A 17,900-nucleotide genomic window follows, 5' to 3' on the forward strand; every position below is an offset into this window, starting at 1 on the left:
GCATATCCACCCACCACCGCATGCCAAGCCGCGACAAATGCCCACCGCGACAGCCCAGTGGATTATAACGCGCGTTATAATCCAGGTAATGGATTCTTGGTGTCGCCGACATTCATCGCTCACCGCTAACGCACAGCAAAGCGTTCCCTCCTGTCTATCGGTTTGTGCTTTATCTGTTTTTGTCCAGCAACCTCGCCGTGCAAGGCAACAGCAGCAGCGAGAGTGGGGGGGGGTGGAGGAGGAGGGAGGGGACATATCACGATAACATAGCAACTCTGCGAAAGGATGGGGTGGAAAAGGATGATTTGTAATTTGTGAGCTTTTTCGTGGACCCGTTTCACACCACCGCCTTTGGGAAATAACAATGGACTTTCGTTTTCGATTGGTGTTCACGGCTCTAAATCTGTAACCTATCCTGCACCATTCCTCAGTTCCCAACCGAGTCAGATGCATGCGATGTTTGTCCTGCAATGATATTCACCGTGTCTGCCTCGCTAGGTTTTCTCTAGACACGATCGTATATGTGTATACAGTATTATAGTTATATAAGCTACGTTAAGATTACGTCATGGATCTGTAATAACGTAACATTAAGAAGAAAGGAAATAATTTACAAAACTACCTTCGGAGAATGCATTGGGTCTGACATGTAGGTTCAAAGGTACACCGATAACTAAAATAATGAAAGCTACGTGGCAAGCACAGCTAAAATAACCCAAAATGCAGCACAAGTCAAATACATAACTATAATCGACGTGGCGGGCTGGGCTTGACGCTCTTTTATAGATTAAATTATACTTGCCTGGGGTGTCTCCCTGCAGGCTAAAAAGGGCACATTTACCAGGAGGCCTTGTTTACGTGTGTGCAACGCGGATTATAGCAATCACGCAGCACAAACACACACCAGAGGAGCCCCAGAAAAAAAACAATGAAATGGGGCTGGTGAGAGACTTGTGTGCAGACATTGCAGACAGCAGAGCCTTCAGCTTGGCGGTTATCCGATATTCAATTTGAAAAAAAAAAGATGAGATCCTTACGTCGAAGCAATATGCGCCAATGTGTGTTTAGGCTCAGTGCCTGATTAAGCTAGTGCCGGGCCTGTAGCATATGCTATAAAGGGGCCCTATATATACAAATAAAACACATACAATTTTAACTTGCATAGTAAAGTAATTGTATTTTTTTTATTTGCTATAAAGCCAAATAATACGACAAATCGCTAACCTTAAACACCCAGTCGTTCATAAAAGTTGAAGGCAGTATAGTACTATAGTAAAGTGAAGAATTAGTAAACCGGAATTGATAGTTTGAAAGCATTTAGCGCTGGGCCCTTGAAAGTGCGGGGCCTGTAGCATATGTAGCTACTCTTGCTACTTGGGCTGCCTAGAAATTGGGGGTAAATGCCCCACATTTTGCGTTTTGAGCAACGCCAGAGTGCAGACACTTCACTCCAGACACCTGATAAGCTCCTCGCCAATCAGAAAAAATATTTGTAGACCAAGGAGAAAAAAAGGGATGAACCATACTCCCCAGGATGAAATACTGTGTGCGTAGCCTGCATGGACGTTATCACGAGACACCTTGCAAGCCCGCCAGAGGGCTACAACAGCGGTCTAAATTACTTTCCCAGGTTAAATAGCTTCAGGTGTTGCCATTTATATATTTCAGCGGAACAGAACATTGCCAGAGTGCATCACTGTCACCATTATTAAAGCCGATCTCTTTTTTTTCTTTCCATCTAAAAAAGACCGCTTGTGTTGCGATCGAAACGTCGTGGGTTTTTTTTTGCTTTTAATTTTGATTCGTATTTTTTATCTACGTGACTTTACCGAAAAAAAATACAAGAATATGAATTCCTGCAGTCACGAAAGTTTTAAGTCTAAAATTAAATCCGATCTCTATTGTACAGCCGCCCTATCCCCAGGACACAATTGTGCCTGTGGCTAACAAACAAAACAATTCGTCATCGTCAGTGGCCATGATCAATCCGCTGCTGGATCGAATGGCCTCCTTCGAGACGTTTCTCTCTCACATTCCCGCCAATGATCGCGTCGCTGCACCCGTGTGGTCGACGCCAAACTGGGGGGGGGGGGGGGTGCGTTCGACTCCCTTGGCTGTCACTCCTTTCGTGATTCCCTCCCTCCCACACCCCCCACCCCCCACCACGCCCCTCCCACACTTCGGCCTCATCCCTTGTCACCACTGTGATCCGCCCAAACCCACGTTGTGTAACACATTGAACACAAAGAACTGCACTTGTATTGCTTCGTGCCAGCCTCTTGTCAGAGCTGTCGGTCAAAGCATACCAGGGTAGCTTAAATTCCCCTTGACTAACCTGCAGCTTGATAATTGTTTTTTTACCCTTCTATCTGGCAACAAAACTGACACCTTTTACAAGGAGTCATGTTTGCATAGACCACAATACCTGCAGTCATAATGCAAACAAAAACACACAACTCTGATAATGTCAGTTTTGTTGCCAGATAGAAGGGTAAAAAACCAATTATCATATTTTTACTGGCAAATGAGGTTCCAATGGTGTAACCTGTAGCTTGTCAAGGGCCTTCTCAGCCATTTGAACTTGATGTATTTAACACGAGTGGTGGGGGGGGGGTAAGTATTGCAAATGAAAGATGGTGAGGTCATGCAATGAAATACGGATGCTATCAAAGACCATTCTACAGATGAAAATGAGACACTGCCTTTATGTTAGCCTAACGGCTTGAGAAAAAGCATTACAATGGAACACATTTTTACGTGGTACTCGATTGGCACTGGTGCACACGCACAACAAAAACAGCGTATTCATAGAAGGGGCTATTGCCTGAAACGTTACTTTTTATTCCTTTTAGGACATTTATGGAAATACGTTGATGTGGTATATGAACAACAATGTGTATTTATATAGAACGTCTAGAAAATGACTGCATCCTCAGGATGCTGTGCAAAAAAAACAGTAAAAAAAATAAATCTTTCACTGGAAGAACAAAAAATTCCACGTGCCACCATCGGAGCCGTGGCAGGCCCTGCGAGAGTCGCCGCCAAGTGGAACGGCGACCATGGCAAGGGCCACGAGGCAGCGGCAGGATCAGGCCGGAAACGAGTTAAAAAACAAAATGAAAAGCAAAAATAATAAAACATAAATAAATTAAATAACGGAGGGGATTAGCACATTTTAAATGGGTTGGGGGGTTGACAGCGACAATCTGAAGCGCTCAGCGGCCTCATTCCTTTTCACAGGGGGATGGAAGACACGCACAGCCAAATCGTGGCCATCGTCCCATTAAGGACCCATTCAGAATTTGTGGAATTTACCGTCACAGTTAAGCATTCTGCGGCCAATCATAAGGACAACACACACAAAAAAACCCAGCCTAGATTCTGTAATTACAAACAGCATCTACAACACTCTCTTTGCTCCCCACGACTCTGGGAGATTTGCAATCACATTTGCTTGTTATTTTGAAACGCACTGCCACTGGCGGCATAGTGGCACAACGATCGGTGCGACGATCGCGTGGCCAGTTTCCACGGAGGTACAGTTTGAGTTCCTCATCAGCTTGTGAACATTTTCTGAGCAGGGTCAATCAATTGAATAGCACTTTGCGGGGAAGTCAACGTCCTATGGATAGACTCAATCTTGCCGTAAAATGTTTGAATATCCACCAATAGCTCGGACCTCTAAACAGAGGACGAGCTCCTGCCTCAATGATCATTTGAGTAAGAAATCACTTTGTCTTTGAGTACAAAAGTATGGTAGATCATCAGAGGATGATGAGGTCACATTCGGGGTAGTGACACGGCCTCACGGTAGCGCGTTTTCGCCGCATGCCGTGCAGGTTCACAGCTCGAATCCAGTGTTCTGCCCGGTAATTTTTCCGTGGGGTGTATTAACCGAAGAATAATACAGGCCGTCTGCTTTACAGTGATAATTTGCGATCACGTGACATCATTCGCAAGTTATGCATGGCAATCATAACTGCCCTGCTGGAAAGGCAAAGTTTGGCAGTGAGACTTTCCTGGCTAAACAAAGCGTGATAATACGAATAATAATAATAATAATACATTCTAACTAAATACCCTTTGACAGCATTTCTCTCTCCTCCACTCTCACCTCTCATCCACCAGGTGAAGCAGATCATGGAGGAGGCTGTGACAAGGAAGTTTGTTCATGAAGATAGCAGCCACATCATCACCTTCTGTGGTAAGCCGAGGCGCGTGTGTGTGTGTCTGATGAAGCTGTGACCCGAGTTAGATTCCTGCTTACGGCCAACACCAGTGAAAATTATTTGAACCGGTCCTGGGCCTCCTCTAGGTCTACTCAGCCTCAAATGAGTGCCTGGTGCGCAGTGTAAACATCGCCACTGCGAATAAAAAGGCGGTCGGGTGTGCCGTGCTCGCGAACAGCACCTGCCCCTAAAGTATGTTCAGATATCAGGGGGGATCTTTGTCTCTTTGAGCGTGAGCATTAAATGTACCCGATATCGTCGTTTGGACATTGTAAGGTATGCAAGGCTGAGTTTGGTTCGTACTTACAGTACCTGGATGGGTGACCACCAAGGCTTGCCAGATGTCTTGGAACTGGGGCTGCTCAATAGGAGATGAGAGTGTTGAGTGTCACCCCGAATGTGTGTGGGTACTTGGGCACGTAGTTTTTTTGATTGGACCAAATGAACAAATCCACATTTTTGACCGAAAACATGGGATTTGTCACCAGGAATCTCTGCCAAGGTTCAATGGCTCTTGCATATATAATTACACCTATCATGGTTTCTGGTCCAGGAAGATAAACTGGCCAAAGGCATACATTTGCTTAAATTCCTTCCTAAGTCATCCTGTCCAATCGTGGCTTTCAACCCCTTTGATGTCATCTCACTGCTGCCATCTCTTCCACTGTCTTGCTCTTCACCTCCTGCCTTCTCCCTCTTGATGTCCACTCCGTGGATAATGTTGTCCACCTCTCATTCCGTTCTTCTCACGGCATCTAAAACGTTATTCTCTCTCTCTCTCGCGCGCGCTAGATCGGGCGCAACGTTGTTGCGAGCGTGAGAATCCATTTTAGACGATGAATCGATGCGTCGTCACACACGCGCACGCACACGCGTACCGTCATGCAGCAGGGAAACACGCGTTCGGATGCAAGCGCTTCCCCCTTTGGGTCCTGGTGTTCGGAGCCACAGATAGAGATGGAAGGGGCGGGGGGTGGGGGTAGGGAGATGGAGGGAGTTGTGGGGGGGGTCACGCAACGCAGCACAGATCTTCAGGCTGCTTTGCTCACTGCTCAGCAAACCGTGGCATGAATCCTGCTTAACACCCACAGGCAGAAGCCAAATCTCGGGACGATGTGGAGCAGGCTGCATAATCCAATTTTAATCCGGCAGAGATTTTTTTAAATTCTTATAAAAAATTTTTGTTAGAGTTACTCTATCGTTGCTTTTTTTTTAGCGATTGTGCTGTTGGCATCGGTTGAATCCGTCAAGGTCTGTTTAACTGTTTTCACTTCGTCTCGCTAATTACATGAAAAATTGAGTGCGAGTAATTGGGTTTTTTTTATATCTCTACATTTTATATACAAGTCATTGTTAATCAGGCCGAGCCTAACAAACTCGCCGCACGACAACCCGGATTAGTCACCAGTGGCTGCTGCTCTTTGAAAGGTCCTCGTTAGAATGTATTTTTTAAATCCTTTATTAAATCCTTTATATTAAGTTCGCGTGCTTGCTTGCTTGCTTGCGTGCTTGCTTGCTTGCTTAGGACCGTGCAAATTTTTCGGTCGTTTTTTAGCCCACTTCCCGTGATCCAATCGAGCTGACATTTTCCACACAGAATCGTTGTGCCAGACAATTATTGTTCGTAAATATATTCAAATAGAACGCATTCATGGCTTTGGCTGAACGTCAGAGTGTAAGAGCCCAGAGCGTAACCTCTCCACAGGCCGTGGCGGAGTAGCGCAGTTGGTAGCGCCCTCGCTTCCCATGCCAAAGGTTGCGGGATCGATCCCCGCGTCCTCCACAGGCGAATATATTTTTAAATCCTTTATATTAAGTTCGCTGCCACGCATATAAAGGATTTATAGTGAAAAACTTTGTTTTTACGGGTTATAATTATATTAAGTTCGCTTGCTTGCGTGCTTGCGTGCTTGCTTGCTTGCTTACGACCGTGCAAATCTTTCGGTCGTTTTTTAACCCACTTCCCGTGATCCAATCGAGCTGACATTTTGCACACAGACTCGTTGTGCGTGACAATAAATTTTCGTGAAAATTTTTTTCCCAAAATTTTACACGGTTTAGGGGAAAACATTTAAATACTTAATTACCAATTGCTTAATGCTGCCAGACAATCATCTGACCCATAGGTGGCAGCCATCTCAAGCCAGAGGACGAGAGGACTCTAGCCGCCATGCATATAAAGGATTTATAGTGAAAAACTTAGTTTTTACGGGTTAATTTTTTTAAGTGTGCGTCCGCTGGCTTGAGGCGCATCGTGTTCAGCCGCTGAGCCGCAAGGCACCGCACTCACACTTTGGTGCGCCGCTTGAATAAATGCGCCGCGGTGTTCGAAAAATAAACAAAAACATCGTAATTAGTTTTGCCACCACAACTCGTTACATTTACCGAACATTCATTATGCAGCCTCCGTCCGCCGTGGAGTATGTTAGTTTGTGTTTGAATAGCAAGAGCTTTTGATTTATTTCGAAATGCCTTTTTCTTAAAATGAGGGAGCGCAATAATGAATTCACACGATGAGACCTCCTTTACCAGTGGCAAAATATACCCTTTCAACTGGTACAAAAACTGACACCTTTATACAAGGGATCATGTTTGCAATAACCACAACACAAGCAGTCAAAATGCCAACAAAAAGAAACAACTCTGATAATGATAATGATACGCACTGTCCTTGAAGTTATTACAATGATGAATTCCCCTGTAGATCGGTGATCTTGGAGATGCACGGGGGACAATTCATTGAGAGGATCGTTTTCTTGTTTCACCGTGCCGAATGGCGATGCCTCTAGTTGCCGCGAGAATGACACAAACCCATTACCTACAATATGTTTTTGAATCGCCGATAAATATTTTTAAACGTTTCCCTTTCTTCGCGTAGGCCTCACAGTGCACAGCTTCAGAGTTGTATAATCACCCGTCAGATTTTCCCCGACAAACATTGATTTCCCCTTCACCTCCAGCCTTACGTGAACCCAAAGCATTTGCACAGTTGTCCAAAGCCCTGGGAAAGTTGGAGCGAGATGTCTCTCTACATCGATGGAAAAAAAAACCCACATCAATTCTTAAATATGCGACTCCATTTACAGCCCAACGTCGCGCTGGAGACTGGCTTGAGGTAGATTATGGATATGTACAAAGGTCGGATGCGTGAACTTCCGTAGCAAATGACAGCTAGACCGTGCTTATACCGCACTGGGCGCACGCGGTTAATTGGTCAAGGCAGACACGTGATGACCGGATGCGCAACGTGGCTTTCGTGAAATAAAGAATCATATTTCATCAATGAATTGACATCATTCCACCCCTAACTAGCAGACGGACAAACGCATGCACAAGGCGGTTAAATCCGCAGAGTTAATTCCTTCGAACCTGACATCAAACATTACGAGAGCTATAAGCCGTCTGAAACCAACTTCGTACAAATTCATATTCTTAGGTTTTTTCGGTAAAGTCACATAGGTAAAAAATGTAAATTAATAAAAGTAAAATAAAAAAAAAATCACGACGTTTCGAGGCAACACAAGCTTCCGTACAAATTAATGTCCGGCAAAAATTTGCGAACTTCATCGCGATTAAATGACACAAAATTGGTGTCCCACGCGGTTCGGAGATGCGCGAGGGGAGGGCACTTCGACAGGTTCGTGCGGTTCGTGACTTTGCGAGAAAAGTCACGACGGTCGCCACTGACACGTCCGTCAGCGCTCGCTTCATCTCCCTTGGCGGGGGATTGGCACCGACCCGTGGCGGATGCTCGCATCGTTTACGAGCCTCCGGGCGATGCCAACTCGTTTACAGGTGACCTACATCTTCTTGGTTCTTCCGGTAAAGTCACGTAGAAGGGAAATAATAAAGTAATAAAAATAAAACATAATAAAGTAATTATTTTGTAATAAAACATAATAAAATAATTATAAAATAATTATTTTTTATTATGTTTTCTAATAAAAATAAAGCATAATAAAATAATTATTTTATAATAAAACATAATAAAATAATTATTTTATTATGTTTTATTATAAAAATAAAACATAATAAATAATTATTTTATAATAAATCATAATAAAATAATTATTTTTCGATTTAAAGCTTTCGTGACTGCAGGGATTCATCTTCTTGGTTCTTTCGGTAAAGTCACGTAGAATGGAAATAATATTATTTATTATTATTTTATTATTTCCATTCTACGTGACTTTACCGAAAGAACCAAGAAGAAAAATAATTATTTTATTATGTATTCTTTTAATTATTTTATTATTTCCCTTCTACGTGACTTTACCGAAAGAACCAAGAAGATGAATCCCTGCAGTCACGAAAGCTTTAAATCGAAATTTAAAGGTGACCTACGGTTTGGGACACCACGGTGGAGAGATGTTAACAACCTCGCCTGGTGTACAGGAGGTCGTGGGTTCGATTCCAACCCTGACGCCTGCTTATGTATATTTGGAGTTTGCGTCTCTCTCTCGCTCATCATCACGGTGGCTAGGAGATGTTAACTACCTCGCCTGGTGTACAGGAGGTCGTGGGGTCAATCCCGACCCTGACGCCTGCTGCTGTATATTTGGAGTTTTCGTCTCTCTCTCCGTCTCTCGCCCTGTGGTTGTGTGGATTTTTCTCCGGGTCCTCCAGTTTTTCCGTCCACATTTAGAATCAACATGCGTTTATAGTTTTTGGCTGCTGTACATTTCCACACGATAAGCCACTTCGTTGAGCTATCATTTGTGGCCAGGGCGCTTATATATAAAAACAAAAACTATACAGCTCAGGGGGCCTTACCTGGTAAAATAAAAATAATAGTTTATAAATCAAATATTTTATAGAATAATAACCCCGGGATGCAATCAGTGCGGCAGGGAAGCCAGGCGATGTGGAACTCATGAGGCCGGTTCAACTGTGACGTTGATTTACCGTCGCAGCATTTAAAAGGGCACCACTTCGTGGCTGTTGGCCGATGCGGGCGCCGTTCACGTTCGCTTTTCATTCTCGAGCCACCGCCTTGGCCGATGCTGCCCCGCCGTCGGGGCGACGGGGACGTCGACGATTCCGATCTGCGAATGAGCAGAGATGCCGACGGCGGCGGCGGCACCCAGCAACGTTCGCACCACGCACCGCGTGTCCTTCCGTGCGTGCCGTAAAATCTAGGAGACGTCAACTCATTGCTGCCGCAGACCAAAAATTGACGGCGAACGCGCGTGAAATGGGGCCCACGGTGTGCAGGATGCTCACCCTGGCGCTCTGCTGGGTTGTTTGCGTGGGCTCGCTACATCGTGCCACGCAGCTTTGAACGCCTCCCACGTGAAGCCTCGCGTCAACACGCGTCCCGCTGAAACAAAAACGTGATGCCCAAGGCAAACGTGGAAATTGCACCCGCGGCAGACGTGAAAGGATCGTGGCCAATCCAAGAGCTGCTGGAATCAGACCGAAAGGTCGGGCGACGCGGACCGCCCGCCCTGCGCTGCACCCGCGACGCCGGTTTGACGTGAGTCGGAGTCGCGATGGGGCTGGACCGAGGTTCGTGGTTTTTCGCAAAGTGTGGTGGTGGTGGGGTTGGTGGTGGGGTTGGTGGTGGGGTTGATGGTGGGGTTGGCGGTGGGGTGGCGGGGGTGGCGAGGGGCGGATGCGAGCCGTGGCGCCGCTGGGTACGCGGCGTCTCGGTGGGGTTGGGGATCCGCGCGTGCGTCACAGCCGGAGAGGGCCGCTGTGTGACGGGAATAATGAGATTTCTCCCCGCTCTGACGTGCGCGACGCCCCCCTGCACTCCCCCCCCCATCCGTCTTACGCCCACAGATAACCGAGGCCATTATTCAGAGAGACGCTATTTTTAAACGGACCGGTGGTACAGGTGTGGGTTCTAAGCGGAAGGGGGACGAGGTGGGCCTGTCATGCCGCGTTCTGTGGGACGCGTGCCACTCGAGGTGGGGGGGGGGGTCTGTGTACAGCTGCTTGCTGTGTGTGCGCGTGGCAATTGAGAGAACGTAAAAATGTGTCGTGTTTTGTTTTTCCCCGCCACGACGTTGTGTTCAATAACAAGTAGCAGTAATAATAATAATAATCATCATGGAATGCACTTGTACGTAGAGCACATGAGATTTGTGAGCCTCTTATTGGATGAATGAGTATGATCATTAATTCCTGTTCCTCGGGACATCAATTCAATACTGCAATAATGATGTGAATCTTCCCTGCGTTCAATCACCCCCCACACCCCTTCGTTCACTGCAGCGCGTGCTACAAATGTCACGACAGAAGTGCTCACGCCTTCTCTGGACAATCGTGCTGACTATACTAACTTCGTCATTGTGCCTGTGGCCCCCTGTAGCTATGATCATGCTATGACTACTCTTGATCTTGACTTTGACTAGTTGGCTTTGGCACGGCTATGCGTGCGCACGCGTGCTGTGTATATTCCAGGCAGAACTCCGTAATTATGACTATGCTTGTGCTCCCCTGTAGCTATGATCATGCTATGACTACTCTTGATCTTGACTTTGGCTAGTTGGCTATGGCACGGCTATGCGTGCGCACGCATGCTGTGTATATTCCAGGCAGAACTCCGTAATTATGACTATGCTTGTGCCCCCCTGTAGCTATGATCATGCTATGACTACTCTTGATCTTGACTTTGGCTAGTTGGCTATGGCACGGCTATGCGTGCGCACGCGTGCTGTGTATATTCCAGGCAGAACTCCGTAATTATGACTATGCTTGTGCCCCCCTGTAGCTATGATCATGCCATGACTACTCTTGATCTTGACTTTGGCTAGTTGGCTTTGGCGCGGCTATGCGTGCGCACGCGTGCTGTGTATATTCCAGGCAGAACTCCGTAATTATGACTATGCTTGTGCCCCCCTGTAGCTATGATCTTGACTTTGGCTAGTTGGCTATGGCACGGCTATGGATGCGCACGTGTGCTGTGTATATCACTGGTCAACACACTTTTTCTGGCATAATGCATTCCAACGGTTTTAAGGTAATTTTGGGGTGCTGATTCCAAATCTGGCACCAGTTTGTGTCTATCACATCAGGTTTTTGAGATATCAAATATTGCATTTTCAATAAAAACTGCAGAAGAAAAATATTAAATAAATGTGGATATCTACATAAAATTATATTATAAACACACAATCCTAAAAATACAGCACCATATTATAACACTAAAGCAGTCACTGACTCGCAAAACAACTTGCAATCATAAGTGACAGAGTTAATTTCTGGTAAAATCAATGAAAATGGGCTATGCCGATAGCATAAAAATGAGATGTGATAGAGCAAATCTGAGATCACATTTGGAATCAGCACCCTGAAATTAGTCTAAAACAGCTGCAAAAGTCCAGGCCAGAAAAAAACTTTTTTTTTGTTGACCAGTGTAATATTCCAGGCAGAACTGGAGGACTCTGAGTCCGTATGAAAGTGGATCGATTCTCGGTGTCAAAGAACGGGCCGAGGCGTCGCTGGGTCACGGTGCGCTGAGTGTCGTGCAGGTGCCGCTGAGACAGCGGGAACAAGCGGACAAACGGCGCCACACTTCAGCGAGACCTTCGCGAGCCTAGATGTGACTACATTGCCTGCAGGTCATGCACCCGCACGTGCGAGAATCGTTACGCCACAAGAACTGCCACTGCGGATAGCTGTTCGGCTCAGTAAGATCCCTCGCAGCCTAAATTTACATTTTTATTTTTTAAATTTACAGACCTCTGCTAATCCACTCCTGGACGAACGCCTCCCCATGCTGTGTCGGTCATTCAGACTTGTTTGACCATACTTCACCACACTGGTCAGGGAGATTTCGGAAAAGTCACGTAGACAGGTAAAACAAATTTTTTTACCACCTATCTACGTGACTTTACCAAAAGACCCAAAGAATATGAATTCTTAAAGTCACGAAAGCTTTAAGTCAAGATGGTCATTGAGAGTTCATGACGGGAGGGTACCCATGATGGCCGGTTCAGATATCACTAGCCGACGAATGCTGATCATTGGCCTGCAATCGAACGCGGGTTGGTCATGATCATAGCGCAGTACGCCTACCAATGTGCCAGCACTTCGCCCATTCCATCCCTTCTAGCTTACCGCAGGGAATACCGTGGAAGAAGCCAACATGGTCATGAGCGGTTTCCTGCGCAAACGAGCATGGGGAGATACGCAACTCCGACTTACAACTCTGAGCCAGCGGTGGAAATTCCACATTCCTCTGGTGGGGGACATGTTTGATAAAGAGGACAAGCACACGGTTGACTGCCTACCGAGGTACTACCATTGGAACCTCATTTGCCAGTAAAAAATATGATAATTGGTTTTTTACCCTTCTATCTGGCAACAAAACTGACACCTTTTTTTTACGAGGAGTCATGTTTGCATAGACCACAATACCTGCAGCCATAATGCAAAAAAAAAAACATAACTCTGATAATATATGCACTGTCCTTGAAGTTGATTGGTCCACACCCGAGACAGCTTTCCTTAGAGCCTAGTCTCACATGGGTTGGACCAGATTACGCCAAAAGGCTCTAAGGAAAGCTGTCTCGGGTGTGGACCAATCAACTTCAAGGACAGTGCATATATTATCAGAGTTATGTTTTTTTTTATTACGGCTGCAGGTATTGTGGTCTATGCAAACATGACTCCTTGTAAAAAAAAGGTGTCAGTTTTGTTGCCAGATAGAAGGGTAAAAAACCAATTATCATTCAGAGGTACTAGTTTCATCCATCCTGAAGGGCCAAGGGCTGACTGGACCCCTGACTGGGATTTGAACTTGTAACTAAGAACGTAACCGAGATTCCTTTCAACAAATAATTCACTCGGTCTCGTTTTTACCATCTCATTCGCATCGTTTCTCATTCTCTTTCCTCTCTCGACCGTATAGCTTTAGTTACCGTGGGTGACATTAGCATGTGGTTTGCATATTCCAGTCATTGCATCGATTGTAATCAATGAGCCTCACACGCCATTCGATCCATTTATCATGTGCTATGAAGAAGGGTCATTGTCCGAAACGTCATACATTATAGATATATGTTTTTCTTTTAAGGCCGCAGTGTTATTGACGAATGTGTTACGCGTTTTTTTTAATTGTGCTTCAGCCCCACTGCCAACGCAGCACCACCAAATTAATTGACCTTATTATTAGGTTAAAGGTGCAGCCCTGCAAGTGCTTGCTCACACCACTGCGGGAGGAATGGCATCTGCTAGAGAGAGAGAGAGAGCTCCAGAGAGCCGCTCTCGTGGAGGGGGATTTGGCCTACTCTTCCACGGCGGCCAGAGATCTTGGAAGAGATGGGAGTGTCCACGCTTCACGACACCGCACGCGACCTGGCGATTGACGGGCGGCGGCGTGCCCGTTTATGCTGCTGGGTGTGCACAGGTGGTGACCTCCGGGTGAGGCATTTTTCACGAGGACATATTTTACAAGCCCACCGACACCACCAGACGAATCAGCCGCTCTCATTGGCAAACTAAACTGAAAAGTAAAGTGCGACATTGCCTCTCGCATTTGGCAATGCTTGCCGAGACCGTGGACCTACGTCTGACCTCGACTTGCCTGCTGATTTCTCAATTATATCTCATTAACGTCGCAGTCTCTGACAGATTAAGGCGGGCATGTATTACCTTCCCATAAGCATGACGAGGGGAATTAATTTCTCTCAGTCTGCCTTCTCAGTTATTAGAAGTAAGACGGCAAGTGTGTTTGATGTGTTCGCAGGACCATGCGGCATTTATTTATTTGTTCATTTGAAATGTACGACCTCTGCTTGGGTAGAGACACTGAAATCAATGCATTTCATTTTCAGGAATGTTCATCCACAGAGGCAAGATTGACTTTGTACATTTGCCAGTGTGAGCAGTATTCAAATTTACGATAGTGAAATGTGGAAACTTTTTATGGGCTTACATTTTCTATATATATATCAATGCAATATATTTAGCAATCTTATATCATATGCCATGTATATATTTCGTTTAAAGCAAAGGAGGTCCCCCTGAGGCTGATGTCTTGTAATGGAAAGTTTGTAATTCAGCACTCGAAGGTATAATGTTATATATAGGTACATGAAAATAAATATCCGAATCCAAGATATTAATCTAAAAAGCATCCAAATAAATCAATAAACAAACACCTGCTTGTATATACAGTGTCTTGCAACCCAGGTCACCTTTGCAAAAAAGATATGAATCTCAATGGGTTCTCACTTGGTTAAACAAATGTCACTGAATTGAATTGCTATTCATCAATATCAACACTCGGGATTTGTGAGAATAGTTGGGCCCTTTTGACAGTTGCTCCAGGTCTATCGCGAGCCCTGGAGCAGATTGGTGGGTGGGCGAGCGGGGGATAAGTATGGGCAGGGTGCATGGGCTACACACAGAGTTCAACTGGGGCTGCTAGGCAACCGATAATGTTATCAGGTCATCAAGTAGGTAGGCCAGCGCGTGATTCGCCGATGATGAAATCGTGTTGTTTCAACTCTTCGAAATGTTATCACGATCGAGGGGCTTAGGTTAGTTCGTGATCGGGAGTCCTCCAACGCACCCGGGAATGCCGGGTGGCGTTGCAGCGCCTTGCCCGCGAGGTTTGACCTAAGAGACGGCTTTGAGGATTCGCTCCGTTTCGACCGTCCAACCTCTCCTCCGATGATGCCGGTTTCCGTCGTTCACGCGGGCCAACCGCGCCCAAGAAAACCCTACCGCCAAAAGACAAAGGGGGAGTATTTTACTCATTTGGGGTGAACGTGCAGTTGTGCCTCAACGACGGCACGCCAGTGGATACTTGAATCCATCTGTGCGTCATGTCCCCGTACGCGAAGGCTTTCTCCCGGTACGCTGGTTTCCTCTTGCGTGCCAAAACAATAAATGGCAACGCAGGATCCTCCTGAAAAATATTCCGTGGACCAAGCGTTGATGTCATGGCTAACTAAAGGTCATTATTCTTATAATTGTTTAAGTATAACTTGAATCGCACAGCCTACGATCAATTCTTTTACAGATATTACTCGGGTCAAAGATGTCTCGGGCAGTCCAGGGTTGGTCCCAATTCAATTTCTATCCAAATGTCTCCGTGTGTCCACGTCCGTCTAACACGCAGTAGGCCTTCGCGGACCATTATTATCCATAATAGAGGGTTTTTTTGGGTTAGATCGCGTAAATGTAAATGTTTCGTGAAAGCCGTCACCACCCGACATAGCCAATTAGTAAGCTTTGTCACGTAAACAAAAGATGCCAATTCGTTACTAGTTCAGCACAATGGCGTGTTGGAGAGTAAACCCACAGCATTTACAATTCGAGTCCAATTCCAGCACTCGAGTAGCCGAATTGTAAATGGTGTGGGTTTACTCTCCAACACACCGGTGGGTTGATCTTGCAACGAATTGGCATCTTTTGTCCACGTCCATTTGCTCGATTCCTTCCTTGTGAAAAAGGGCGTTCATTTTACATTCACGTTGCGACTGTCTGCGAACTCTTGACAGAAGTTCTCCTCTGTCATTCCTCACCCCAGAGCCACACGTTACAACGACCCTCTCGCCTGCTCCCTTCACCTAACGTTTGCATTGCTGTGTTTACCCTCACTTGGCGGTTGATTAAAATTTTCAAAACGTTTTGGTAAATTTTTATGACTTCGAGAACTTGTTGTTGCAGCGTGTATTCAATCGATGTTCAACTTGCAGCTCCATTACGGGCTTTATGTTAGCTGGGCAACTTTATCTCAATGAATTATCCTCTTAAATGCTAAAACTTTGCTCGTCCCTCAGGCAGACCAAGTGCCAATGCTTACCCACAACTTCTTATACGGAAACTATCCAGCTTCCTGGTTGCCCAGAAAATGGGTACATTATGGTGATTTAAAATGCAGACAAATAAATAATCCATCGGCGCTACACCCGCTGCGCACCGTCTATCCTGCTAGCTGGCGCCCATCCGAACGCCGCTCAAGCGGAGGCTTTACAATCTCGCACTGCCACCTTTGCCACTCTCAAACGTTACCGCTCTCTCGGTGTGAGAGCTCTGGGCATAGCAGGGCCCTCTCATCCCGTGCTCATGGCTGCGCCGGTCACAGTGACACCGCTGATTAATATTTTTCTTCATTTGTATGACCAAGCGAAGGCTCATTAACTCGTACAATTTAAATTTCCAGGTGGGCCTGGTTAAACGTTGAAAGTAATTCCAGCATATAATAAAAACAATTGTTTTAGTTTTTTAAGTTTTAGTAGTTGATAATTTGTTGCATTAAGGTATCGGTTGCGCCATTGGCACGCGTAGTTATGCGATGATCAAACTTGTTCCGGGGTATTTAACTCGAATTTAAGGTCCGAGTACTCCAGACTCCTCCCACCCCACAGGGTCCTCCTGAAAAAATCCTGTAGACCGATTTAAGGCTCCCGAGTAAGCAGAGGACATTATTATGATTTATTGCTCATGAGGGGCTTTAATAAAAACATGTTTTAAACAAGGACACACATACTCTTAGGTTTTTTCGGTAAAGTCACGTAGGTGAAAAAAATAGAAATAATAGAAAAACCTAACAGTATGAATCCTTGCAGTCAGGAAAGCTTCAAATCTAGAAAGAACACACATAATTCAGTTTACATACACTCTGCTTATTCTGTAAACGCTGAATTGCAATGCAGAGCATGCATGACATATGACATGGGGACCGGTAACATAGCAGTTAGCGCACGGCGCTACCGAACCCGGTGACCTTGGTTCAATTTCCGGCCATGGCTGACATTGATAGTGAGCGGTATATCTGAATCTGTCTGGTTAGCCCCCCATTTAACCAACCCATACTGACCAGCTCGGTGATGTATGGTCACGCAGCTCTACATGACTGACACGGCAGTTTAAGAGAAGCCTGTCATTCTACTGTGGATTTTTGTTGTTATTATTACCTGATTATTCTTTGGTTATTTCGGTAAATTCAAGTAGATAAAAAAAAATAGAATAAAGAGCCCCCCACCTCATCAGGATGACGACCGCTTGTGTTGCGATCGAAACGTCGTGATATTTGTATTCACTTTATTATTTTTTTTATATCTACGTGACTTTACCGAAAGAACCATAGAATATGAATTCCTGCAGGCACCAAAAGTTTTAAGTCAAAATGTATTAACCTTATCATCATCTTATTTTTCATACTTTTGATATTGGCAAAAATATCCCACGATATCGCTGCTCAACCCCAGCTATAAATTCACCGAAACGTGCATTGTCATTGTTGTTGTTCGCCTGTTGGCGTTCTCTGCTCTGGCACTGATAGTGAGACTAGGCCAGAAAGAAGGCTGTCTCTGGTGTAGACCAATCCGTTTCAAAGACAATGCGCATCGATTATTATTATTATTATCAGAGCGTGTTTGTTTGCATATTCACCAAAAGTGTTTGTGGTTTATGCAGACTTGATTCCTTGCAAAAACTATCCATTTTGTGTTTGCCAGAAAGGGTAAAGCCAATTTTTTTCCAATATTATTAGTACATTTGAATCTTAATAATTATTTTTTCATGCGCTGCACTGATTGACCAAGCCCCTGTTGGCCAGTGCTCGACCACTCAACATGCCAGCGGCCAGGCGAGAAGAGGGCATGTGCAGGGGATGATGATGGTGGTGGTGGTGGGATTCGATGGGGGAGAGGTGGGTGGGGGGAGGGCTTCAGCGTTTACTGCCAAGGAGGAAACACAACCTTTGCC

At 45.5% G+C, this 17,900-nt stretch overlaps 1 protein-coding gene across 1 annotated transcript in view; it reads left to right on the forward strand.

Annotated features, from left to right (window-relative positions):
• The window catches only part of LOC144945461 (small G protein signaling modulator 2-like), a 142,700-nt gene that overhangs the window by 55,106 nt on the left and 69,694 nt on the right, over window positions 1-17,900 (forward strand). The window contains exon 2 of the mRNA XM_078873978.1: window positions 4,129-4,204. Coding sequence (XP_078730104.1) covers window positions 4,129-4,204 — 76 coding nt within the window. The remainder of the gene's footprint in view (window positions 1-4,128; window positions 4,205-17,900) is intronic.

The sequence above is a fragment of the Lampetra fluviatilis genome, chromosome 37 (assembly GCF_964198595.1).
Source record: "Lampetra fluviatilis chromosome 37, kcLamFluv1.1, whole genome shotgun sequence".
Lineage (NCBI taxonomy): Eukaryota > Metazoa > Chordata > Hyperoartia > Petromyzontiformes > Petromyzontidae > Lampetra > Lampetra fluviatilis.